This window comes from Antennarius striatus, chromosome 18 (assembly GCF_040054535.1).
Source record: "Antennarius striatus isolate MH-2024 chromosome 18, ASM4005453v1, whole genome shotgun sequence".
Taxonomy (NCBI): domain Eukaryota; kingdom Metazoa; phylum Chordata; class Actinopteri; order Lophiiformes; family Antennariidae; genus Antennarius; species Antennarius striatus.
The window spans coordinates 17,213,816-17,239,811 of NC_090793.1; the positions used below are offsets into that span (position 1 = coordinate 17,213,816).

At 38.6% G+C, this 25,996-nt stretch overlaps 3 protein-coding genes across 9 annotated transcripts in view; 1 reads left to right on the forward strand and 2 right to left on the reverse strand.

Moving 5' to 3' along the window:
- Positions 1-839: 839 nt before the first annotated feature.
- LOC137612814 (uncharacterized) lies at positions 840-2,490 on the reverse strand. Its single transcript, XM_068341532.1, has 4 exons — positions 1,814-2,490; positions 1,668-1,727; positions 1,156-1,218; positions 840-894 (listed from the first exon to the last, which is right to left on the reverse strand). The coding sequence occupies exons 1-4, from the start codon at positions 2,481-2,483 to the stop codon at positions 866-868; spliced, it is 822 nt and encodes a 273-aa protein (XP_068197633.1). The 5' UTR covers positions 2,484-2,490; the 3' UTR covers positions 840-865.
- Positions 2,491-6,781: 4,291 nt separating this feature from the next.
- On the reverse strand, positions 6,782-12,488 carry cahz (carbonic anhydrase). Its single transcript, XM_068341434.1, has 7 exons — positions 12,331-12,488; positions 11,264-11,461; positions 9,712-9,830; positions 8,929-9,021; positions 8,164-8,226; positions 7,896-8,051; positions 6,782-7,741 (listed from the first exon to the last, which is right to left on the reverse strand). Exons 1-7 carry the CDS (start codon positions 12,362-12,364, stop codon positions 7,622-7,624), a joined length of 783 nt encoding a protein of 260 aa, XP_068197535.1. The 5' UTR covers positions 12,365-12,488; the 3' UTR covers positions 6,782-7,621.
- Positions 12,489-13,400: 912 nt separating this feature from the next.
- Positions 13,401-25,996, forward strand: part of LOC137612748 (disks large-associated protein 1-like) — a 50,599-nt gene continuing 38,003 nt past the window's right edge. For 4 of the 7 annotated variants that reach the window (XR_011038870.1, XM_068341428.1, XM_068341432.1 and 1 more), the window contains exon 1: positions 13,498-14,204. The gene's annotated coding sequence lies outside the window, so the exon portion shown is untranslated. The other 3 variants (XM_068341431.1, XM_068341429.1, XM_068341430.1) reach the window with 3 other exon arrangements.

Sequence of the window (25,996 nt, forward strand, 5' to 3'; positions counted from 1 at the left end):
TCGTCAGCAACGACCCCAGCTCTTGTGTTGCTATATATCATTCTTATGGCCATAAACAATGCTGGTGGAATACCATAAGCCTTTAAGATCTTAAATATTCAATAAAAAGTTATTCTGAAGTCCAAAAGCATTATCATTACGGAGTGGTTGTGTTTTCTCACTTCTTTTATGATGCAGCGCGGCACTAAGATGTGGCTTGAGGTGGATCTTCCTGAATCCATTCTGGTTAAATCAGATGGGGTTCAAGAGGTGCCTGAAGGCCGTTCAGGGCAATTGGATTGAAGACGTTATAACATAAATAAGACATCTATGAAATCACTGGTGTTTGTGAGATTTCTTGCTTTAGTAATTGGAATAATGACAAGTGACCACTTGTCCAGCATGTGGTTGTTCATCAGACAAGAATTGCACAGGGGAAGGATGATGCTGTTAAGGTTGCAGATCTTGTAAACCTCAGGTGGAATATTATCAGGTCCAGAAATTCTACCAATGTGATGTTCTTTCCTGCTCGTACCGTAGTTGGACATGAAACAATTACTGATTGTCTCATCTTTATGAAAATGAATGCCAGTGCTCAACTTAACACTGTAAGATTCTGAAAATAAAAGTGCACCGTGTTAATAAAAGGCAGTTGCTTGTTTCTTAGAGGGTTGGAGGTCTTTGATTTAGACCTCCCACTGGCTGTTCCACTGGGGTGTTTTATTAGTGTAAATGAGCAAACTGTGCCTTCAATTGTACTCTGGACAAACACTTTTTGATAAATGATGAAACAAAAAAAAACCACAATGAATACTTGTACAAGTATTTATTGAAAAATATTATAATATTCTCATTTTAATGCTTTAAAAACAGAATCCGACAGGACTCAGTGCTGTGTGTGCTTTCTATTTCCACCTGGAAGAGGAAGAAATAATCTTTTGTAACCAAAGCCTTTTGTAAACAACGTTTCCACTCATCAGTTAAACTGCACCATGTTGAACCCTTTACTGTTACGCTTATAATACTGGATATTTCAGTTTCAAAAACTAAACTCTTCGCTCCTACATAAAATGAACATAAATGTCTAGAACAGTGCTTCAATGGTTTCCTGTTATGGCAGTGAACACATTGCCCCCCTCATCCATCCTGATGACAGCCTGGGTAGAAAACACTTACCTGTTGACCTCTCAGGTTTGCTAGAATTCCCTTTAAAGCCTCTTTGCTGGCTGCTCTGCTCTTCTGTAGACAGAAATGGAATAATATTTCTTAGATTAAATTATGGCATACTGGTGTTTAGCCTATTTTTACCCAGTTCATTAGAGGGGAGGAAAAAAAATAAATCAAACGGCTTTCATGCACTTCAGAATTTAAAATTTCAGTAAAAATATCTATTTCAGCTGAATAGTCATCTGTAGGGGTGCACACATACCTCTCACAAAACCCTTAGACCCTCTTACAGTGTCTTCATGCATTGCTCTCTCAAACCCATTTCCCAGGAGTTCAAATTAAGAGATGGTCAGCTCAAAATGAAGTGTGTACAACTACTATCACACCAATGCCAATTTGTGATCACAAGGTTTCTTGCAAAAACAGGCAATAGATAAAAGAAAATGCATTTCTGTTTAGATTCATTAGATGTCTAATATTTACGTTACAAAAGGATTTGCAACCATTTGTCACTTAATTACCTTGAATGCCGTTCCTGCGCTGGTTTTTTTGCATGTGTGCTTGAGCCTTGTCTCTATTGTCTGTGAAAACAAAGTGACAAAGCATGGAACTTCTGTACTCTCCTCAAGAGACAAAGACCAAGCGCAAATTTATTATAGTTGATTACCTAAAGGTTTAATAAAGTGTCTTCTGCTTGGCTCCAAGTTTGTGTTTCCACACTTGAAACACAATATTTCACTACACTGGGTGGAACAGTCCACTAAACTTCCCTTTGGTAGAGACTTTTCTGTGTGCTGGTCAGTCACTGGTACAAACAGCCTCTCGTTTCTCTGCTGATTGGCCTCTTCGCACCCAGATGACCCATTGTCCACCTCCCTATACATCCCATCATGGAGAATCATCTGGTCTGTAACTAAGACTTTCTCCCGTTCCGAGTTAAACTGAAGCGCTGCCTCATCCTCTGAAGAGACACAACTGTTCTCTTGTTGCTCATTTACAATGACCGATTGCTGGTTTGGGCTTTGAGCAGCCTCAGGTTCAGAAGACCTATTTTGATCAATGTCATCTTCAGTAGGAGTTAATAAAACTTCGCTAGGCAGGTTAGTCAGGCGGTTTAAGGGACTCAAGCTTGTCTTTGGTTTAGAAGTGTTATTTTCAGTGTTCATTTCTGTCTTCCTTCGTGGACTTAGCTTGTCAGTCGGGGTACTAAAAACAGGCCAACTGAACTCCAAGTCAGAAGAGGAAAACAGGCGAGAACACCTCCGTTCTTTATCAGATTTGACAACCAGGTTGTCATTTTGGGATGACGGTCTTACTTTTTCAGCTTTGTCTATCATCTCATTGGGTATTTCTGAATCTAACAGGCCTCTCTGTGCCAGACATTCTTCAGTGGGGATGAACGGGGCAAGAGACTCCACAGACCAAACAGACTCATTCATTTTTACATTCACTTGACCATTATTTAAAGATAATTCATAGGGAATGGCATCCGTTGTGCCTTCGTGCGGATTTGTCTCATAGATCTGTTGCTGCTGCTCCTGGGATTCCTGGAGGGAATACAGCAGTCCATCCGTATGGGAAGAGGACCGTCGTCTACAGCCAACCAATACCACAGATTCCTCTTCTGTTCTGGACATTGGAAGATGCTCCGATAAAAAAGGCAGTGTGAGGATCTTGAAAATTGTTTCATTGTCCTTGGAAGAGGAAATATTTTCCGTGTCACCAACATCAGCGATGCCTGGCACCACTGCATTGTTCTCGTTTTCAGTTCCACGCAGATGATTCGTTTCAGTTTCATAAGATGGAAGCTGATCTTCAGTCAGTCGTGGCGTACCAGCTGACATTTTCGGCACTTTTGCCTGTGGTGTTCCAGCTCCCCAACTCATCAGAATGTCAGGAACAGAGGCAAGTCTCTCTTTGATCACCACATCTTGTTGAGAAGAGCTGCAAACAGGAATTATCCCATCTGGAGAGGTCATTGACCACACACTGCAGTTCCGATCAGGATGTGGATCCTCCTGACCAACAGCTTCCGCTGTGGCGCTGAGGTGTGCATGGCCAGTTCTGGTTGGATAATGGAAGTTAAAACCATGACTGAGCTTCTCATTTCTTCCGGGAAGCCTCAAATCTTTTGAAGTAATGCTAGTTGAAGTTACACTCTTATCCTCAGCAGAGACTTGTCTTTGGCTGCTAGAACTAGACGGGGAGCTTGAGGCTGTTCCATGCCCAGAATCTGATCTGACAGGTGGGCTTCCATCAACGTAGCCACCTTCACCTCTCTGTGGGGATTCTGTCTGGACTGCAAAGTCCACGGATTCTCTAACAGGGAGCGGCAGGCGAATCCTGCGAGCGTGGATTGGGTTCTGGTACGCACTTGAAGGATGCATCGGTTGGGGGAGGAAACGTCTGTAGTCGACAGGTTGGATGTGAGGTGTGGGCACAATATAAGCAGGTGACTCCATATAAGAGGGAAGTGGGAATTGGGGCATTACCATACCATAGCCTGTAGCAAAAAAGAAAGAAGATGGTTCAGATTTGAGATACATACAATATAATAGGATAGGGATTGGGTTCGTGTGATCCATTTTGGCATTGCAGAACGCTGTAGCTCGTCCTTCATGAGAAAGATCCCTTATTCAATTGGTTAAAAGTGCTAGGAAGAAAGTAAATTAACTCTTTTCGGACTGCAGGAAAGCATTCATTGAATGAATTGATCTCAAACAAAAACGTTTCTGCAAATTAATTTGCAAGACTTCCATTAGCAGGTAGTTTAATCTAGATTATAGAACAGGAGCAACAGTGCTCTCCTTCCCCCATTAGCTACCATCAAGCAGGGCGAAACATAAAACATCCAGTTTTTTCACAATTGTTTGGTTACTGTATAACTCCATGTCTGGCTTCATCGTTTTGATGTCTTCAGTTCGTATCTACACTATAAAAATAAAAAATACTGAAAAATCACTGAATGAGAATAAGTGTCCAAACTTTAACTTGTAGTGTTAAAGGAATACTTTCACTGGTCCCATCTTATTATCCCTTATAATAAACTATCCATGAATACATTTTCTTATCTATCTTGTTTTCTCTAAAATTCCATTCTAAAAATCACATCTATGTCATTAGTTTAAAATCAACAAAATTGAATAAATTAAATCTGCATAACTCACCCATGCCTGGGAAGCAAGGGAAGGGATTTAAAGAGAGGGGCATGGGCCACTGATATTGGACCAAATGTGGGACAGGTGGAGGAGGGATACAGAAGACGGGCCGGGCAGGAAAGAACTGTTGGGGGTGGGCTTGAGGCCCTTGATCTTGGCTGAGACCTTGCAGTCCAGGCTCCTGCTGTCCAGCGTTGTTCACACTAATGTTAGGGCAAGAAAACTGGTTCCCAGTATTCAGTCCTGGGCGAATTAAAGGTGGTGTGGGACCAGTTGCTGCTGCCATAGTCAACCTGCAGAGAGGGAAGACAGATACTAAACCTTCACTGTAGCAGGAAATAAATACAGCAATGACAACGAGAAGAAAAAAAAAAAGCACAACTACAACTGTAAATCTGCTACTGTGAAGATCTGTTCAACTTTCTGAAAATATTGAATCCTTTAAAAAGATATTTCAAAACCACCTTAAGAAATTACTCAATGTATTTTATTGCAAAAAGTAGAAATTAAACCATACATTTTTATCACACCACTTATGTGCTCTAAAATGCTCCCAAAATTACTTTGAAGAGTGAAGTGGGAAAAGCACGGCAGTTCAGTCATTGGTTGAAAGCCAAATTACATCGAAAAAATGAAATGAATTTGATTCAAAACAAAATGTTTCTGCGAATTAATTTGTTCATTGCAAGACAATTTAATTTTGAATTTTGTTTAATGTAGAACATCTGTCATATTTTAGCTTAAAACACGCAATCATCAAAAAACAAATAAACAAATAAACTCACTGCTAAAGAAACAAAAGGAAAAAACTCACGGATCCAGAAGTTGACCTGTATCTGCATTAAATCTGGATGGCTCTTTCCTTGGCCACCAAGTTAACCCTCGACAGGATATAATGAAATGTAGTTTGTTGTTGGTTTTTTGGTTAAAATATATGTAATGATAAAACAAAAGTAAGATAAATAGTTGGGAGTTATTCCTAGGCCAAGGTTTTGGTGTACAGTTCTGGCCGAGTGTTGGAGCTTCTCCTGGTTTTGCTATTTTGGGAGCATTCAGTTCAAAATTGTGATGGATAGTCTATGTAGCAATTTCACTTTTAAAAAACAGACACAAACAAAGAACTGACTTTAGATTCCTAAATTTGACATTTCTAGGGCCATCATTAACTAATTATAAGCAAGCATCCCCATTTCTGGCTCCCATATCAACTTTAATTTAAATTTCAAATTTAAAAAAAAAAAAAAGTCAGTACATGTTTACTTTCTGTGCTGTAAGTGGACAAAGAAAAGCAGGTAATCTGGGCATTTTACCTTGTTGACAGGATCCGTTTAAAATCACACACAACAGTGAAGAGATGAAAGCTGGCAGAAGACACAGCTGCGTTTAAGTGGACGTTAATCAGAGCAGCTTGTGCGTCATTAGGTCCGACAGGGAGAGGCTGTGCGACAGTTCACCACAAGAGGGAGACAAAGTCACACCAGATGACCATGGTTGTTTGTTCGTTTGTTGGAAAAAAAATAACAGACCAAAAAATAAAAAGTGACTGGAACAGACAATTGATGATATCAGTATAGAAATAAGCAGTATTAGACAGTATTAGGTGCCGCAAGGAAAAAAAAACAGAAAGGAAAGGCAGCAAAAGGGAAAAAAGTACAATGATGGACACCAGACTGCATTATTGCAATTAAAATTTTACATAAGGTCTTCAAGGTTTTGAAGAAAACACCCTGATTGGATAATTTGAGAGGAACACAGGTAATAATAATAAAAAAGAGTCTAAATAGATTTTTAGTAGAAACAGAGTGTGGGTAGACCTACTTCCTTAGGTCAAGTATGATTTAGAAGACTTCCAAGTAAGTGTAAATATTCCGTCATGTTTCCCCCATGCAAACCAAGTAAGCAATTGAGTCAAACTTAAAGCTATAGACTGATTGATTTGACATTACATTTCACAAATGTTATGGAACAATTTGTAAATGAAAGATTAATAAGTCATTGAGATGAGGGAGTCAATAAATCACATTAAAGAGGTATCATATGAACCACTGACCAAATCACCACATCTTCCTTCACCTTCAAAATAAGTAACCGGATTTCAGCATTTTTAGTCATATTTTGAGAAATTTTGTACAATATAATTTTCAGTTACGTAATGATGTGTTGTTATCCTAGATCATGTCCATCCATATGCCATCAGTTCTCAACAGATGAAAGATGATCCTGTTTTTGAGCGGATTTGTAGATTTTTCTATCAGGTTCTTGCTTACATGAGTGACATCTCTTTTCCAGCAATCCACAAAAAGATGCCATCCTGTGGTCGTAGCTGTCATGAACGTCTTTGAAAACCTCATTATTGATTATTGTGTCCAACACAATAATCGACAATGGTTGCCATGAGGATGAACAGACAGTTCAGCCTGTATCTAACAATTAAAAAATAATAATCTAATAACATGAGTGACAGATCAACACACCAGTTTTGTAAAATGCCCTTTTTTATTGAAAATTAGAAACATCACAAATTTGGTGTAATTTGCAGCCACACCCTGAAAACTGATTTCTTTCCTATAGCATTGAAATTAAGGCCAAATGTCACTTTGTTCAGGTGATATGAATACAAGTTCAGTTAAAGGAGCAATTGCTGACATAACAGTGCAATTAAAAAAAACACTAAATTATAAAAGATATAAGATAGAATATTAGGATAAGATCATTTGGTTATTAAATGCATGATAAAAGGAATATTTTGATAAACACATTTACAATGAATTGATGTCAACACCCACCAGACTTTTGGTGTCTAGTTGTAATATCAAGTCACGCAGGAGGCCACAATATACACACTGAAAAAAAGAGTAGCTGAAACATAAATACTAAACTTTGAGGGAATATTTTTAAATACAACTGGAGCAGTAAGATAATATTACTGGTCTTAAAAATGATTCACTTCAGTCTGGATATAAAAAGGCAAAAAGGCATAATAAATTAAAAAATAGTAAAATCTTTCAAAGATCATTTGTCCTGTTTCTAGGTTTGGCGTTATTTTTCAAACTTCAGTGCGGAAGCACTGTTCCTTCATTATTGTTATTTTGCTACTATACTACTATTGCTAATGTAGAAATAAAAGGATGTTTCAGAAGCAGGACATAGACAATAATACTGTTGAAGACAATATGAGGACATGTTTGTGTACACACCCACACAATTAGTGTGTAATTCTGAAGCTGTTGTCAACAGAGTTCATATAGAAAGCGAGACTGTATATGGGCTCCAACAGCAGGAAGGACGTTCAGGAAAGTATGAAGATAAAAATAAATTTATCTGAAGGAGGCGCGGACCTGACGGCCCTTCAGAGGCTGAGGAGGCCGGTAGTTATCCACCATGCAAGTTGGAGCGTCTCCTTCTCCAGTGAATAGGAGTGAGCGGAACTTGTCCATCTAGTAATGAGGGGAGAGAACAATATCTGTCAAATGATGTGTGTAGAGTATAGAAAATACACACACACGTAAAGCAAGCTTTAAACTTGTAAAAGTATTCGTACACACACAACACAAACAAAAGTTGTGAGGAGATGTGAGTAAAATTACATACTTGTGCAGGACTGACGCTGATCGGATCCTTGAGGACAATCCAGGTGACACTTTCGTAGAGGGGCGGTGTGGTCAGAGAGCCGTCGTACGTCCAATAATCAAGACAACCGGGCAGGAGAGTTTTTGCATCAAAATTAGCAAAGCTACTCTGCTTGCCCTGTAAGGATGGAGATAGGGAAGGAAATTTTACAACAAATGTTTCAATGATGAATTATACACTTTTTGATTTTTAAGGTTGTTAATCAAGTGGTATGGACAGGTGTCCTAACCTTGGTTTTAATGGTATCTAAAGCATCCAAGACTCTCTGAATCCTTGGATTGGCTGCACCAATCTGGAAATAAAAAAACATGTACACATTATTCCATTTAAACATACATTTCTTTTTAAGAATATCCAGGGTTTACAGGTGCTTTCATGTGGTGTCGGAGAAAAGTGTCCTCCACAGAAAACACATGTGAACACCGGAACTCAGAGATCGCAAAGATTTTAAAACCTGATTTGCTAACTTTTATATTACAGATATATAAAGGCACATGAAAACTAATGTTTGATCGGTGATTGCACACTTAATAATTCACATTGACTTTTTGCTTGTATGTTGTTTGTATTATAGGGTCAGATTGTAAACATTAGTTTCTGTCAGCACAGTGTGACATAGAAAAGTTCTAAATACTGTTGATTAACACTAATATCTGAGATAAAATAATATTCTCTTGTAAAGGGAATTGTATTGTGCAGTAACACCACTGAAAACTAACAGATTACTGAGCTTTAAGCTGTCAAAATGTTTCTTAAATGCTCTAACCAATGAAATGTCATACATTCTCTAGTAGCATCCACATTGATCTCACATCATGACTTAAACACACACTGAAGTGTGATCATCAACTTCCCAGCTCTGAAAATGGGAACAATAAAGAATGATATTTACTATAATCCATTAATTCATTAATATAATATTATTAATATAATATCATTCCTGCTGTGTGCTGCAGTCACAGATTGACTTTCAATAATGAATCTAAAGACTCACTTTGAGGAAGACTCCAACCACCGCCAGTCCATCGGGCTGGCTGGCTGCCTCTCCAAAGCTGGCGTACTTAGTGTTCCAGTGCACCAGGTGAAGCTAGACAGAAACAGACGTAACACAGAAGTAAACAGCAGCAAAGTGACAGCAGTTTCTGTCTGTTTTAAAACCAATTTTTCTTTTTATGCATCTTTCTGAAAGACATGTCAGACAACAGACTGATTTTATTGCCAATCCCTGCTCCAGACTTCCAGGTGATGGCTTTTTTTGTTTCTTGGACTTTCCTCTTGTCTCACTATTCAAATTTGGATTTACATTGTGTTCAAGTCACTGTAACTGTTTTCTGGTGAGTTGGGAGTCTTTTTTGTCGTCACATCCCTGAAGTGTAACTTTACTAGTCTCATATTTATACCTGAATACCTTTCACAAATTTCCCCACTGTGGGACAATAAAGGTCTATTATTATTATTATTATTATTATGAACCTTCCACTCCTAACATTTAATTTATCATTTCAAATCATTAAAAAAAACATATTCTATCAAGTGACAAATAGAATGGCTCTTTGACGGCAAATTCTGAATCTGGCACTGGATTCACCTCCAAATCTAATCAGCTCCCTTCTATTCCAAACTTTCTACAAAAAAACTGTGAAATATTCAGATAAGTTTCGATTTAGCTAACATTTAGGTGATACAGTTAAAGGATTTTATGGAACTTTTCTTAGCTGTCTGTATCAGTTTGCTAGTGTCTGTGAATTTTTTCTGCTAACTGGTGTTGCTAAGGTACCTCACAGGGGAACTTGATACCGCTGACAGTGTGCTCAGAGCCTCGGTCATCACTGGCCCCCCAGTGAAAATGAAATTGCTTCAGACGGTATGTTCCAGAAATAGGACCTCCAGTCAGGGCTGGTTTAGAACAGTTAGAGAAAGTTAGACATTTAATATCAATGATGAGAAAAAATCCGGTCAATGTTCCACAAGAAGTCATCAAGCAGTCTGAGATGTGACTGAAAGCTGAATATAAACCTTTTACTTATTTCATTTTTGACACCTTTATTTTTTATGCATCATTTAAAAATACTGTTATTTATCATGAAATGATTTTTAAATAAAAAATGTTCCAGATTTTACATGCACAGGTCACCTGAAAGTAGTTATTACACGGTAGTTTGTTTGTCCTGACATGATGTTCAGTCGAGGTAAATACAGTGTGCTGGGTGGGGGTAGCTTCTAATGCTGCTGCCGTAAGTGATAAGGGGTGGGCCCACACATTAGCACACGCCAAAGCTGCACAGCTCATCTGTTTGTTATGAGATACTGTATGTTTTTAAAAAAGGGGTGTCAAAACTTTACAGTCAAAAAAGAAGCTATAGTTTTTTTGTGGCAGATATGGATATGAATTTGTACTCACAAGATAACTCCGTCGGTCTGCCCAAGGGCAGCTGTGGCTACATACATAGTTTACCATCACCAAATATGAATGAGGAGTGAATGAATAATGGATCCTATGTAAGCGACTTTGAGTGTGTCCAGAAAAGTGCTATATAAGTCTAATCCATTACAATAATAATAATAATAATAATAATAATAATAATAATAATAATTATTATTATTATTATTATTATTATTATTATTATTATTATTATTATTAAATGTAAAAAATACACTATGCAAAAGATTTTCAATTAATTTTCATTCATTTCATTTTTAAAAAGTTTTATCTATGATTTGATATGAGTTAATATTTTCAATTGCAATTTAATGACCATGTAATCAAGCGTGGATTTACGGCCAAATCCACACTCCAGGAACCACTTCTACTGCTTTGTCTTCTGCTAAGCCTAGAGGAAATCTTTATTATTCTTATTTTTATTGTTGACTTGCTGTTGTTTTTTTCGATCTTATTATTTATTGCGAAACCACATGTCAACAATAACAGTAGAAAATGATCGAAACAAATCTACTTTTCATTTACAAGAAATTTCAAATCAAAGTCTAACTATACGGAAAGAAAAAAAAAATTGAATTAATGAAAGTACACATCTGGAAATGTAACTTTTTCCACGAGAACTGCTGATTCATGTGTATGATACACATGAACTTCAATTGTTATAATCTTTGTATGAATTCTTAATATATCTTTGCATTCTTTTGTATTGTTAACATTTCCTGATCAAGTGTAGTATTGAAGACTTATTGGTGCAATGACTTGTCTTATCAGTGACATCCTCCTAAGTGACACCCTTATCTGTTGTAGTGCAGGCAGAGCTGATAAAGTTAAAACTAGCGCTAAAATATTCAATTTGTATGAATAAAGTAAACATGTCTTCTGTGCTTACTGGAACTATCTGTGTCATCCACAAAGTCCACTTGGAAGGAATGCCCATTGTTCAGAATTCCTTTGGCATTTGAGGCGTCATACTTGAGTTTGAGGGCCTTCAGAGATGAGTCGTATCGGCCCTCCTTGGGCACAATATTGATGGGAGACTGCCTGGGCCCATTGCCTACAGGGTAATCTCTCGCCCATGTGTCAGGTCCTGTGAATACATTTTCAAATAAACAGGCGTGTTCTGAAGAATTCATAGTTTGTTAATGCTCCCATTAAATTGTCATACTTCACACACTGATCATCATAAATAAGATGAAATATCAGTCCACAATTAAACTAACATATAAATACAATACTGTGCTAAAAAAAACTACTAAAATAAAGAAAATCTTTTAATACACCTTTGTCACTTTCTTTACAAAACAGCATTTATACAACAATACTACAATATACTTTTGTTTTTATTCATGCTAATGATACTGAAACTGGATAAACCTGTTTCCTGTATAAACCTGTAGCTGGAATGTTCGTTTGTTGCCTACATACTGGGTCATATCATATTGAAACAAATAAAATAAATATGACAACATCATGAATAAAATCTAAATGAATGTACTCTGTTTCACTCACGAAAAGCAGTTTACCAGTGTGTCCATGGACTTAATAGATACACATCAGTCACAAGGAAACATATTCTTACTATAGTTATGTTTGACTTTAGTTTCATAGTGATTAGGTGATTTTGTCACTATTGGTATAACAATTACATAAAGGCATAAAATTCTCACATTTTCTAATATTCTGGTGACTTAAAAAATAATTGTATTTCAAATTGGAAAACCACAAGTTATTTTTTTTGTAGTGCTAACATGGTGCTGAGTGAATGTTGATCCTTTAAGAAAGCAAAATGTGAGTATTTGTGTTATGGTGGCTGATCTTATTTAACACATGTAATAGTGTAGGTCGTGCACTGGTGCAACAATGCCGTGAGACCTGCTGCTGCTGCTGCTGTCGATGATGATGATGATGATGATGATGAAGGTGATGATGATGATGATGAGGATGTGAGGTACTCACCGTTAGCGGGTCCGTATCCCCACCCGTGAGACATGATTCCTCCTCTGTCTGAATACTGATGACACACAAATGGTTCAACCAGACGGGCTGCAGAGGACGATCCGCTGCAGAGGACCTTTATATGGTTCTACCGGCGGTGGGTTTGGTTCAGACAAGTTAACAGCCCAGCCGCCCAGAGCTGCGACGGCCGCTCCTCTTGCGTCATTTTTCGTGGCTACTCTGACGTCACCCTCCTCTTCGGAACACTTTTTAAGGAGATTCAGTGTTGATCTTCTGTGTGTGTGTGTGTGTGGGGGGGGGGAACCTTTACCGTCTGTCCTTGCAGAGGTGATGTGGTCAGACATTAAAAAGGGGAGCCAGGATCTATCGATGTCCATAAGTTCAGTAAAGATTTTTCAACTAAGTATTACAATAGAACATTTTATTTCCAGTTATTAAATTTCATTTGTCCAATTATTTTTGGCAACTTGAAATGAAGGGATTGTGTTAAAATTCTTCAGTTCCACACAATGTTATGTAATCTTTTTGTGAAACCCACTGAATAAAAGCTAAAAGTCTGAACTTCTGCATCTGAATTGTTTCATTTATAATTCATCGCGGTACTGTATAGATGAAACTTTGCATAAATATTTTTAACTAACTCAGGCAGGTGGTCAGGGAGAGTAAGATGTTGGTGGCAAAACACAAATATGTGGGTGATCAACCATAACACCCACCACATGAACACAAACCGGCTTTCTAAATTTAATCTGAACATTAAACACCAGACGGAGCGTCAGTCACAACATGTTCTGTACCTGTTTGTGTTTAATCACAAATCTGCAGGCCCAAAGCAGGAGTCACACGTTATAAATAAGATTTGAATGACATAAGGTGTGACTTTAATGTCTATCAAAATGTTAAGAGCCCCACAAAAGTTTCAATATCTGAACTTCCCCCCAGTGAGTCAGAACCGAAGAAGCATCTTGAATGAATCCTCTTCCAACAGGAACAGAACGCAGTTCCTTCCCACTCATGTCAAGGACCTTCGCGTTTGCAGTTGCGCTGCAGCACCACCAGGTGGCGGCGACACCGGACCTGAAGGAGAAGCGCATCAATGTGCAATAAATTCATAATGGAGATTATTTCTGGCTCTTGTACTCCTGCAATTCTTAGCAGGTATGTAGAGCTAGGCATAACACCTGTTTGCGCCTTTTGATTCCCCCGCATTCGTTCTCACGTCCACACTCACACATTCCACCGGTGACTCAGTTCTGATCCACTTGCTTCCAGTATCGGACGTGCTTTTGGATTTAGCAGCCGGTGCCTCCTTCCAGCGATGGTGTGAGGATCCGTTTCAGGTAAAACCGGGACTTATTGATTGATTGAAGTACACAGGATTCAGCCGCGTTTCGGTCGCACCGCGTCTCCTGGCGCATTCCACCCACCGGAGACAAGGCGCACCGGTGATGAAGGGGTGCGTTTGGTACCGACACAGCCATGATTTGGTGGCCAAAGGCTAAGCTGCACATTTATTTAGCTTTCAGCTGCATTGGCGTTAATGGAAGCCTCAGCTTCAGCCATGATTCGTGACGTTCTCCTTCAAAGACTGATGATATTTTCCATTCCTGTTTGTCGCGATGTGATTCCGCGATGAGCTGCATCTGTACCAGCGCGTTACAGACAAATCACCAGACATTTATTTTTTTATTTTTTTTCACGGACCCGTGAGATTCAGATTATACAATACAAGATAAAGTTTGTGGATGGATTAACGCTGTCAGATCGCGGTGCGCACCGAGCCGCTGGTTTTTTGTTTTGTTTTTTGTTGTTGGAATAATCATGTTGACAAGAAGTCGTATGTTTTGACACCGGCTGGGAGCGCAACGAATCAAGTGGGTTTCTAATCTTTCGTGAGTTAAATGATCGAATCTCAAACGTGAAATACATCTAGGATGGAACGATTCAGGAACGATTGGAATGTTTCAGCGTGGGTGCCCGTGTGATTGAGGTTTGCGTGGTGCGGTCATGTCGGTGGAGATGCGCACTCCGCGTCTTCCACCTCGCTGAGAAGTTGTGAGCTCAGGCGAGCCGCGTCACTTGTCGCCAAAGGCTGAGGATTATACAGGACAGACACATCCACGCGTGTTTCTAATTCAAGGAGACCGCTGATGATACAACAGTGTGTGGGCAGTGTGTCAGTTCACCAGTGATTCATTTGTCATCCTTATATCGCTGCTCAGCAGGGAAAGGTGGACACCTAACTACAAGTTTGAGTAGTTTGTTCTTCAGGTGGAGTTAAATTCCTATGTGGTGTGTAATAAATCATTCATTCGTGCGTCTCTGCACAATCCTGGCAGAAACGTTATTTTTTTAATGCTGTTTATTATTACATGTGTGTGTCACACTTGTGTGTAAACCATAGACACTCGTGTTTTCACAAACTGGCTGATTTTCTTGAAGACCCGGTTAAACCAAGACATAATACCTGTCAGGTAGCCACACACTGGTCCAGGTAGTCCTCCCACTCGTCCATACATTTATGTCAGATGCCTCTGCTAATGCATTGCTGGCATCACCTTATTGTGTCCAGTTCATTTGACAATATACAGTATAGACTGCACTACATTTTCCTTTGTCAGCATGTACTGATCACACACTTTGGATACTTCCTGTAGTTTTTTCATCTGTGATGTCTGGGCTTGGCCTCACATTCATGTATCAATAACAGCAGAAGCACATGAAAAATACAGTTCTCTATATAGTTATCAGAATTTAAGCAAAGCCTTCAGGTAAGTCGAAGAATTTCTAGATTATTCAAGGAATTGTTTAGCCCTGGACAATATCCTCAAATCCCTTAGATAATCCCTTAGTGCTTATAAAGCTTAACAGCTTTATGTATATAATTGTGTTATGATGTAAAAGAATCTTCCTTATTAAATGGCAATAGTAGTCAGTGGAATATCTCTGTTATTTAACTAGATCTACAGCTGGTCTGCAGAATCAAAGGTTCCTGTAGTTCTCCTTTAGGTATTCATCTATTTTCATTCAGAAATGTGTCGAGTCTGAATGACTCCAAGAAAGTGTTGTGTGAGCATTCAGTCGTAAATCCTTAACTGACCCATCAACGTTCATTACCATGTATTTCTTCTGCTATAAATCAATACTATATTTGTAAAAAATGAAAGTAGACATTAAGCTGCATGTCTACGAGACGGAGAAAGTAATTATTATAGCTCTGTTGCTCCATCATTAGCATTGTGGTTCAATGTTGATGGGTAAGGACTGAGCCTTCCGTTTGTTTCACTGTTGTGTCCCTTTGTCTTTTAAAGGATTATCGATGAATATAATCAGTGTCTTAAGCTATTTCACTGCTCTGTAAATAATGATGCAACAATTGCATTGCTATAAAATATATCCTCTATTCCGTTGGAGAGGTCAGAGTAAAAAATGTTGTTGAGGATATACACTACAAAGAATAGAATGCTAGAAGCTACAACGTGCAGTTTGCCTGATGTACTTTGGATAAAATTAACCTCCTTCAAACCCACCTTACAAATGATTGCATGGAAAGCAAGATACTTAACCCCAACTCCCCCCGTGGGTGCCATAAGGGCTTCTTACTGCTTCTCAGGGATGTGTGAAATGCAGAGCACCTGAATTTCCCTGAGCGGAATTTCCAATGAGATCGATAAAGTGTAGGAAAAAAAGAAGAACTAGAGATAAGGAAATAAAAATCCAGAAGGCACAAATACTACGGTGAAGATATGCACACACAAAAAAACCCCATGACTATTCAGTTTATGACCAGATGGACGCAATGAGACAGGCCTCTGATTGGTCAGTAGGATATACAGTTTGATATTTTTTCAGATAGGCAAAGTGAGTCCAGTACAATAGAGCAGAGTAGACCACTGAGTGTTACATTTGATTCCATTTTAATTTCTTGGCTACTAGGAGCATTACCATTGTTAAAACACCGAGATTTGTTTGACAGCTGGTAAATTAATATTAACTCAGCCAATTGAATCGGTGTCTCCATGCCAGGAGAGAAGCATTCCCTTTGACCTTCTTCACAGTATTTCAATACGTCAGCTCATTGATAAGTCACCCATGGTGTCGCAGTGAATTTCTATCGGTATTTTAACAGCTCTTGGTTTTTGTGTGTTGCCTAGACAACACATCTTGTGTGAACACAATGAGTGACTTGACACTTTGAATTTGACAAGTTCTTTCGGAACGGAATGTTACTCCCCCACTATTTGTTCCACTCGATGTGGAATATTCACCGCACTTATTTATTTTGTGCAGTTTCATGACTGGAATTTATTTCGAATTCTGTTTTTTTGGGGTTTTTTTCCGTTTATCCTGTTCCCACATGATTTTATCATACTTCCTGTCTGATCCCATCAGACGTTGATGAGATCAGTTCAACTCGCCTTAAAAGCTTGATAACTCATTTGTGACCTGGTTATTCAGGCCTTATTCAAATGTGTTCCAGTACACACGCCACCACTGGATTTACCAATGGATTATTTCAACAAATGTCTGTCTTTTGGAAAAATTTGGACCCAAATAGATAAGAATAGGTTTGGTAAAATAAATAAATATAGAAATAAAAATAAAAATTACTACAGCTTCTTTTTCTATTATGTTTGAGTGCTTATAATAACAATCAAAATACACACTCTATATTTCCCACTTTCCCCTCTTGACGGTGTCTTTATTTATGTATTTATGATTTGAAAGTGTGTCTAAATTCGTGTGCATTGTAGATTTCCTCTTGAGAGTATCTGGCATTGATTTGGGGGATTTTTTTTCATCCAGTCCTTCACCACAGTGTTGTCTATCCCACCACTCAGTCCCACCATCATGTTGGCACCAATGTCATGGTCTTCCTGGAAACTCTCCAACCAGTCGCTAGAAGCTATGCAGACACATAGACTGAAGTCCTTGGCAGACTTTGGGCCATGTTACTGTGACTCTGGCCTGGTGCAGGACACAATTCAGGATGTTGTGTCTCAGAAAATCTCCCAGCACAGTTGGCCGATTTCCTGGTTTCCACTGTTTTTTCTTTCTGCTGTAAATGTCTCACTTTACATTTCTTACTGTAGAGATTTTACCAGTTAACACTGAGGAATTAAAAACAACCTGCCAGCATGCGGTATCTATAAATGTGCTGGCTGTGGTCTCTGTGGGCATCATGAAGGAAGCTTAATGGTTATGTAAATGAGGATTGAAGGGGGACATTACCTTACAGAGTTGTCCCTAGACCAGGTTCAACTGTATTACTACTACTGCTAAACATAATAATTATTCCAAATTCAAAATTCTTAAACTCTTCTAAACATTTTCTAATCATTTAATAACCTATTAAGACCAAAGCTCTCCATTGATCTACATTCTGTTCTACTTCTCTTTGCTTTTTGACCTCATTTAGACCTGATAAGTATAAAAGCAAAGCTTTTTCTTCTAACATGTAATTTGTGTCCACATACCTACTGTATGTGGACACAATCAGAATCACATTACCTTTGTACCCACATTACCATAAAGAGCAAAACTCTTAATTTCCACCCTCAACACAGCAGTATTTTTCCTGACTGCTTTCACATTTATGAATGACACATCCGAACATCTTTTTGAACAAGTTTTTAACATCACAGTGCCATAAACAAACAGAAAAACACAATTTTTGCCCACTTTTGACAGTCACAGCTACAATACAGATGTAATGTAGCAAACATTTGCTTGAAGTCTCTATAGCAAAGTATAAAATATGTAATCTGCCATAATTTTTATCAAGTCTTTTATCAATATACTCTTCCAGATAGTTCTGAGGGTCCAACCTTCTCTGTCCTTTTTTACTTTCCTCCTTATGCTCAAACCCAGCTAGATTTGGATTCAATGGACGACTCCTCTTGTGCATTTCACATTCTTCCAGATCGGAATTAGAATAAAAATATTCATGGTTGTATAGTAAGTTACAGATGTATTCATTCAAGGAATTCACTGAGGTTATATGAAATTTGAAGAAATACCTTCGAAGTGTACCAAAATAAGAACACATATCTATCTGTGGCTGTCTTTGCTTTATCCTGATATTGGCTCTTCTGGACAATTATTAAATTGTTACCAAGTTTGATTATTAGTATCCTGGTCAGCATCATTGTTGTTTGACATATCTTCCAAGTTGTCACCCGATCGATCACTGGTCAAACACAAATGCCCTAAAGACAAACTGCTTCATGTTTTTGTTTTGCTCACAGCAAAAGTGAACTAAATGGAAATTATGATTATTATTGTTGTTATAGTTGTTGTTGTTTTTACATTTTTTCTTACTATAAAGGACATAAGTCACATTAGGAAAATGAAGTGAGCAAAATTTCTCACAGACCAGTGGAGTAAATTCTAATTTAATACATTTACATAGTTGCTTGCTTGGGTTTGAACCAGTCTTCTTCGTCACCATGGTTCCTCTGCCAATCGTAATACCAACTAGTGTCGTTCTGTGGACTTTCCAGGATTTGTATCTCAAACCTGTGAGGTGCCAAATGCAGTCGCGGTACACTTCAATCTTTTACTTCCTGTTTCCACAGACCACTTTTTTATATCAACAGCTTCTCTTTGTTTGTTATAGCATTTTTTGTGTTATCCTGTATTTAACTCTTCAGTTAGGGCTGTGTAGAAAAGCAGAGCTTTTTTATTGGGTGAATTCACTGTTTGATTATACAACAAACCAACGCAGCGATTTGATTATATTCTCTTTCTTAGCTTTATAGAACTTCTTATCTTCTAGCTTTGAATAAATATATTTGTCATATTTCTTCTTTCCAGAATCGAGGCTTGTACAAAAGTTTCAGTTAAAAAGACGAGGCACCAACAATATTCAATGCTTTTTAAATCTATTGACCCTGTGTTTGGCTCATTCCAACTTAATGCAATTTATTTGATATTTCAAATCTGTGTTCTGTTTTGGAACACTGTTTCTAATGTTAATAATTCATTTATCATATTTCTATTGACTAATGTTGTTTTTTACTAGGTGTGATAAAGTTGATCTGTTTTAGTTTGAAGGCAAACAATTCGAAAGGGGTTCGTAGTCCTACCAAGATCCAAATACTTCTATCTTGTATAAAACGTACTTTGAGCCATTTTACCAATTCTTGGCACCACCATTCACAAATTCTGTCTGCTTGAGAGTTTTACCAAACACTGTGCAAATATGACAGGAAGGAGCATTTGTTCCTGGTGAGCGCTGTAAGCCATCTAAAACTCTTCCCTCAGTCAGAATAATCAGGTTTGATTTACTGGGGGGTTGGATGGGGATATGCTTTAAACCACTGAGGTATTACACCGTACTTACATGAATGACGTGCTTCAACCTGACCCAAATTGTCGGAAGTCTTGATGTTCTCGAACGTCCCCTGCACATGAATACATTGTGGTTTCATTCCCTGCTCTGAAGGTCACTGAGATTTCAGTAAAAGGAGGACGAAACGCTGCAGATGACGTGCCAACAGGAAAGTTGAAAAGACCACAAAAAGTCCGACATCAGAGGAAACTGTTTTTCTTCATCTTGTATTTTCTGACTTATTGCAAATCATAGGAACTATGGCTTATTTTTTCATGATTAACCCCCTGTTGCTTTTGACAAATCACACACAGAATATAAGCACCTTCAGATCCTGCTGGGTTTGCTTTGAGGCTTGAATGTCATTCTCTCTCGCTTGCTCGCTCTCTCTGTCTCTTTCTCTGTATGTATCTCTCTTCCTCCCTCTCACTTCCCCTCCTTGTACTGTGTAAGTAACAAAATAGCAGATATTATTTTAATGACATCTTATTAAGCATTATAGTCAAATAGCCATATGTCAGTTTGAGCCATCATCAATAATTGGCCAGTTAACTAGTAAATATCATGAGCTAGATGTTCACTCAAGTTAATTACTAAACACACTAGGAGTCTCAGTCATGGGGGTTACAATACTAATGAAATTTAACGCTGTTCCAGCCACACAAACCTCAAAACCAGCATGTTGCGCATAAAACATTAACACAACATCAGTGAAACATCCCTTTTTAACATCATCCATGAGCCTTTGCCCCCCAACTCATAACTGCTCCCCTTCAGAATGACTGCTCTCTAATGATATCAGTCAAGCACAAGCCAGATACACATGTGGAAAAAACTTGTTAGCACCTTTATGTTATTGAAAGAAAAACTCACAATGGACACTGAAATAACTTGAAAGTGAAAAAAGTAGGAATAAATAAAATTGACTGAAAATTAACCAATGAAAACCACTCATTGGTTTGTGTTACATTAATGTGTTATTACGCTGCTTGAAGTTAGCAGACCAGTGTGTGGGATGTAAGAAAAGCAGAGACCTTCAACCAATGAAAATGGTATAAAAGGCAAAAACATTTTAAGAAACTTGTTCATGTACTGATTTGTGTGCTGGAATTTTGTAAAAGCACCTCAATTTTCATTATTATGTAACATAACATTGTTAGTGATAAGTTAGTTATTCTGATGAGGATATCAAAATATACCTGACATTATTATTGATCCAGACTCATTTGAAAACTGAGATATGTTTTGTTTTTTGTTTTTTTATTTAACCCTGAGCTTGAACCAGACTTAGATGAGCTAGTGATATCATTGATTTTAGTGGATTTTCCAGTGTAGCCATAACCCTGTGGTTATTATGCAATTACTGCACAAGATTTTAACAATGGACAGCAGGTAATAATGACAAACAACTAATTCATGTGACTTAATTTGAGTGCAGCTAATGGCAGATAGCAACAATTGAACTTTTTCTTGGTCTAGAAGCTGCAGCATGTTTTTAAATTGGCTCACTTCAACCCATGGTATTCATTTACTGCCACATTAGCAGCATACTGCTATCCTTTTTTTGTCTTCTACGCTGGCTTTCACCAATACTTCTCTGCTGCTGTCTTGTTACACACTGCTCTATTCTGTGAAATAGCTATGCTACTCTAACGTCACACAGATAGGTAGGTAAGTAGGTAGTTACCTATGCCTTGCAATCCCTTCTGCCAGACTAACTACCTCATGAATACTGAAAGCTTGGTGAATGAGTGGGTCATGCTGAGCAGCCATATCAACTTAGAAAATGTTGTATTTTATGATTTTCTTCATATGCATTTCTCAGTGTTTGTCATTGATGTTTATTTTAGTTTAAGAAGTGATTATCACCAGTGGGCACTTCATCATGTTGAGATGCATCTGCTGCCGTGTATGAATAGATGGATAGATGTTATTGTTAGTGAAGAGGCTATAAGACAGCCATCGTACTTCAGAGTACACATACAGTACAATCAAATACGCACCTACTTATTCTGTTATTTAATATCTTTGTTGATGTGCAACGAAAAACAAAGAAACCAAACGTAAGCATTCAGGTGAACACATCAATGTACATAGAATATCTGTAAAATACAACTGTGTGTGTGTGTGTGTGTGTGTGTGTGTGTGTGTGTGTGTGTGTGTGTGTGTGTGTGCGTGCGTGTGTGTGCACAATAATACGTTTTTAGGCTAAAGGTATTCCTCCTTGTCTCCTGTCTTTCCCTCTCTAACTCACATCACCGTTTCTTCTGTCTTGTCTGGCAAATTCCTGTCTATGTCAGTTTTTTCAAACCCATCTGGACCAGTTATGGAATTGATAAGCTGAACTTTCAACTCAATTGATCAAATCATTGACAAGGAATTCTGGTGCGGGGTAACCTATCTGTCCTGGTGGGACATTGGCTGCTTGCTTCATGAGGAACTCTTGGGAGACGTGGAGAGTTGTGTGCCTGGTGGTTCTGTCCGTGGAGGACGTTGAAGATATTTATCTGTTTGGATTCATGATAACAAGGCTTTTACTCCTCATAGTGAGCGTTGTCCTGGTATATTGAAAATTCGGAACGATGGCAGCAGATCAAAAAGTCCAAAGGCTGACCGCCTTGTTAGGTGAGATGGGCCGGGCAGTGGGTACACAGACTGTGGTGATAATCGCAAGATGAATAACATCTCGGGGGAGCTCACTGCTCTGTGCGGGGTAGCGGGTAAGTGGGGAGCTCGGCAGGACTATAGAGAGGACTCGATTGGCTATGTTCCTCAGATCCAAAACCATCTTTTTCCACCCTATTCTGGCGTCCCCCATGATATCAGTTGGCAGCTGATAACAAGAACTTCCTCCTGGGGATACAAGGCCTAGAGGTGTTCTCTCTCTTTCCTGACACCTGTTGACTCTTTGGCAATGTCATCTAGACCAAGGACTTCCAACAGAACACACATATGCAACCATTGGACTTTAGACATAACTTTCATACACATCTGCCCTCTGCTTTACCTGTGTGATTGGTGTTGTGTCTGTGCCAATATTTGTAGCAACAAGGGGCATTCATTTTGCCAGTCTTCATTATGCTTCCTGTTGGAAGCAAAGTGTGGTGTGAAGAGGTGCTATTTTTCTCTCACCACCTCCCTCTCCCAATGACCATTCCTTTCTCCCACTCTTTTGTCTTTCCTGCTCCTGTAAAAGAAAGTCCATCCGCAGTTCACCAGTCAACGACTACTCATCAGGCAAAGTAAACACCTGGAATATCTCCGCCATCATCAAAAAATACCTCAATAATCTCTTGTCCAAGAGGCTTTTTTAGTTCTGAGTTCTTCTTCAGAACTCTTCTTCTGTTGGGTACCTTTTAGGCTCAGGGTCAAATGTCATCTTGATGAACATTTCCCTTTCAGCAGAGCTGAAATCAGCAGGTGGCACTACAACTAAAGGATCTCAAACCAGGTCCTACTGAGCACTCTTGTCTGGGGAGTATTTTTAAAAGAATCCTTTCATGAGATGTGCTCATTGAGACATGGCATAGCTACATTGACATGGCATTCAAATCATTGGATTCCACAAATTCAGTGAGTGTCTCGAGGGAGTTAGTATTATCCTTCTCCAGGCATTTGTTCATCATCTCCAGCTTTCTATAGAAGGAGCTGATTTTGTCTAAGATGAGGGATGTGCTTGTCACTTTCTAAAATGTTGTAAATTTGGATCATTCAGCTCTGCAAATACATCAAAAAAATTGCCAGCTTCGTCATATCAGTAAACGTGACAGCAAGTTCTTTGATGCATTACTCCACCAGAAACATCCAAGTTTTATCTCTGAGCTCTAATATTTTAACTCCGGAGGCACCATGCTACAGCCAAGTATAGAGAAGAATCCTGATTTTCGGGTGTCTTGTCTTGATGAAATTGACAATGCTCACAACAATGTTTATTTCCAGACTCTCGTGCCTCACTGCCAGCACTTCTCTATGTATGATACGGTGTGTCCGCTGTGCATTTGGCCAGACATTCACATTTCATGCACAAAGTCTCTTATGTTTTCTATTTTTAAGATAGTCCTTTATTAGTTCCACAGTGGGGAAATTCACACGATTGCAGAAGCAGAGGGGAGCGGGGGTTCATACATACATTTTCTCTACTCCATTTGTGCAAACAGCCATGTTTCCCATTTTAGTCCATGGCCTGTTAGATAACCATCAATGATACTACAACAGAACATCAGCATTGAGTGATAAAAAACACCAAAATAAAACAAAAACTGCAGGTTGTTACCTAGTCAATTTAACAGAGTAAAATCTACAGATGAAAAATATATAGGCCGACAAAGTTATATACTCCTTACCATCAATCTGAATTTCGCAAAACACACCACTTCTTCTAGCTTCCAGAGCATAAAGAAGGCTGCCACCAGATTCTGCTATGTGCAGCTAATGAAGGCACCACTGTATGGTGATTTAACAGCTTTCAGCTGAGCCACACAGGTGAACTACATTCCCTCATTGGTGAAAACAATTAGAATTCATGCTGGAATGTGACAGCCCCCACCCATAAAACCTAAAAACCTAAACCTTTTGTGAAAAGCTCTCAGCAAGAAGATTTTCAACTCCCTTTTTATGATCAATCTTCAGGTAGTCTTGCACAATGACAGTCCAAGTCATTACCTGCTGGTTATTATTACACGTTGGTGAAAGGAACACCAGAGGATTATGGTCTGTACAGACTTGAATGGGTGTGCAGCTAGAGATTGTAAGTATTGTAAGTATTTAGACCAGGGATCATAATAGGCCACATCAGTATCGTCCAATATTTTACTCTTAGCCAGTCTTGGGGGTTTTAGCTGTATTTTTGGGTGAGAAGACCCATGACCTGTGACTGAGAAAATTTTCTGACACTTGATAGCACATTTCTCTCCAGAGTGCCTTCATAGTCTTTGGATAACCTTTGGACATATGCAAGACAACCCCAACAAGATGCAGCAAAGCAACCCCAAAACATAAAGGAGCCTCATCAATGTAGGAACGAGGTTTTCTTCTTGGAATGTGTGATTTTGCGTCTTTGAACATAGAGCTGATGTTCTTTGCCAAAAAGACATTCACCCAGAATTTTGTGACTATATGCATCGTGTCAAATTCCATTATTGCTTTTTTATGATTAGGTTTCAACATCGGGGTCCTCCTTGGTCATTTCCCATGAAGTCCGCTTTGGCTCAAACAGTGACTTATGGTCTGATCCAATGCTGATGTACCCCGACCTTGAAAGTTTACGTTTAATTTCTTCGGAGGTTATTCTGTTCTGTTTGATTACCATTCGTGAAATCAGTCTCACTGTGTTGGATACTGCCTTTTGGATCTTAAACTTCTGAATTATATGTGCAACTATAGTCACAGGAACATCAAACTGATTGGAGATGATCTCATAGCCTGTACCTTTATCACAATTTGCTATAATTTTCTTTTTCATCTCCTGACAATTCTCTCCTTCATTTCCTGTGGTCCATGCTCTGTGTGCTACACATCATGTCACCAAACTGCACAGTGACTACTTGCCAGGGACTGTTTTACTATTACTACTAGGCAGACTGACTGACTACTAGTCTGATTTTTTTCCAGGCTTGTTTGATTTTTTTAAATGATTGTATTGAACAATTCAAAAGCAAAGAATTTCTTTAGTATCACTTTTGTCAGTTTAAAGTTATTTCAGTTTAAAGTTATTGATCATTGCAGGTTTTTCTTTCAATAAGAGACTGATATCAAAGATTTTGTTCACATGTGTAGGTGCCTTGAGGTAGTGTCATTGGGCATGGGGACAGATTAAAATTTTACATCTTTTTTTTTTCTTTGTAAATCACTGTTGACAGTACTGTATATCAAGAGTAAGGGGTAGTAGGAGCTCCTCTGCAGTATAGTTTCTTGCCCCATTCCATTCTATATGCAAACATGTTGAACACTAAGTGTGTCAACAGTAAGGTTTATCGCAAGTTTAAGACTGAGATACACGTTCCTACATTTTCTTAACTTGGATTTTGGTTGTGAAACATTTTTCACGTGGATCAGTGTTGTATTGTTAGTTTTGTTGCACATTTTTCTACTCACCCCAGTAAGAGGCTTTTCACGGCAGTGGATTTGTTTGACTACCTATTGCATATTCTGATCAGAAGGGGAAAAAAAGGAGACATCATATGCAGGGCGCATCCCACAGTTGGAGAAACAGAAGATTAGTGTATGGGGAAGATGTAAGGCAGTACACCTTGTCTTCTTAAAAAAAATTAGTTATTGGTATAGGTATGACTGTGGGAATGGGGATTGGTATAGAAACAAATACTAACTTTGTAA

Coding starts and splice junctions, on each gene's coding strand:
- LOC137612814 (XM_068341532.1), bottom strand. CDS start 2,483: ATGATAGACAAAGCTGAAAAAGTAAGACCGTCATCCCAAAATGACAAC. Junction 1,219..1,667: donor GCGCAGGAACGGCATTCAAG/GTAATTAAGTGA, acceptor TTCTGTCTACAG/AAGAGCAGAGCAGCCAGCAA. Junction 895..1,155: donor CAAACCTGAGAGGTCAACAG/GTAAGTGTTTTC, acceptor TTCCTCTTCCAG/GTGGAAATAGAAAGCACACA.
- cahz (XM_068341434.1), bottom strand. CDS start 12,364: ATGTCTCACGGGTGGGGATACGGACCCGCTAACG. Junction 9,831..11,263: donor GGATGACACAGATAGTTCCA/GTAAGCACAGAA, acceptor GTTCTAAACCAG/CCCTGACTGGAGGTCCTATT. Junction 9,022..9,711: donor GTATCAAGTTCCCCTGTGAG/GTACCTTAGCAA, acceptor GTTTCTGTCTAG/CTTCACCTGGTGCACTGGAA.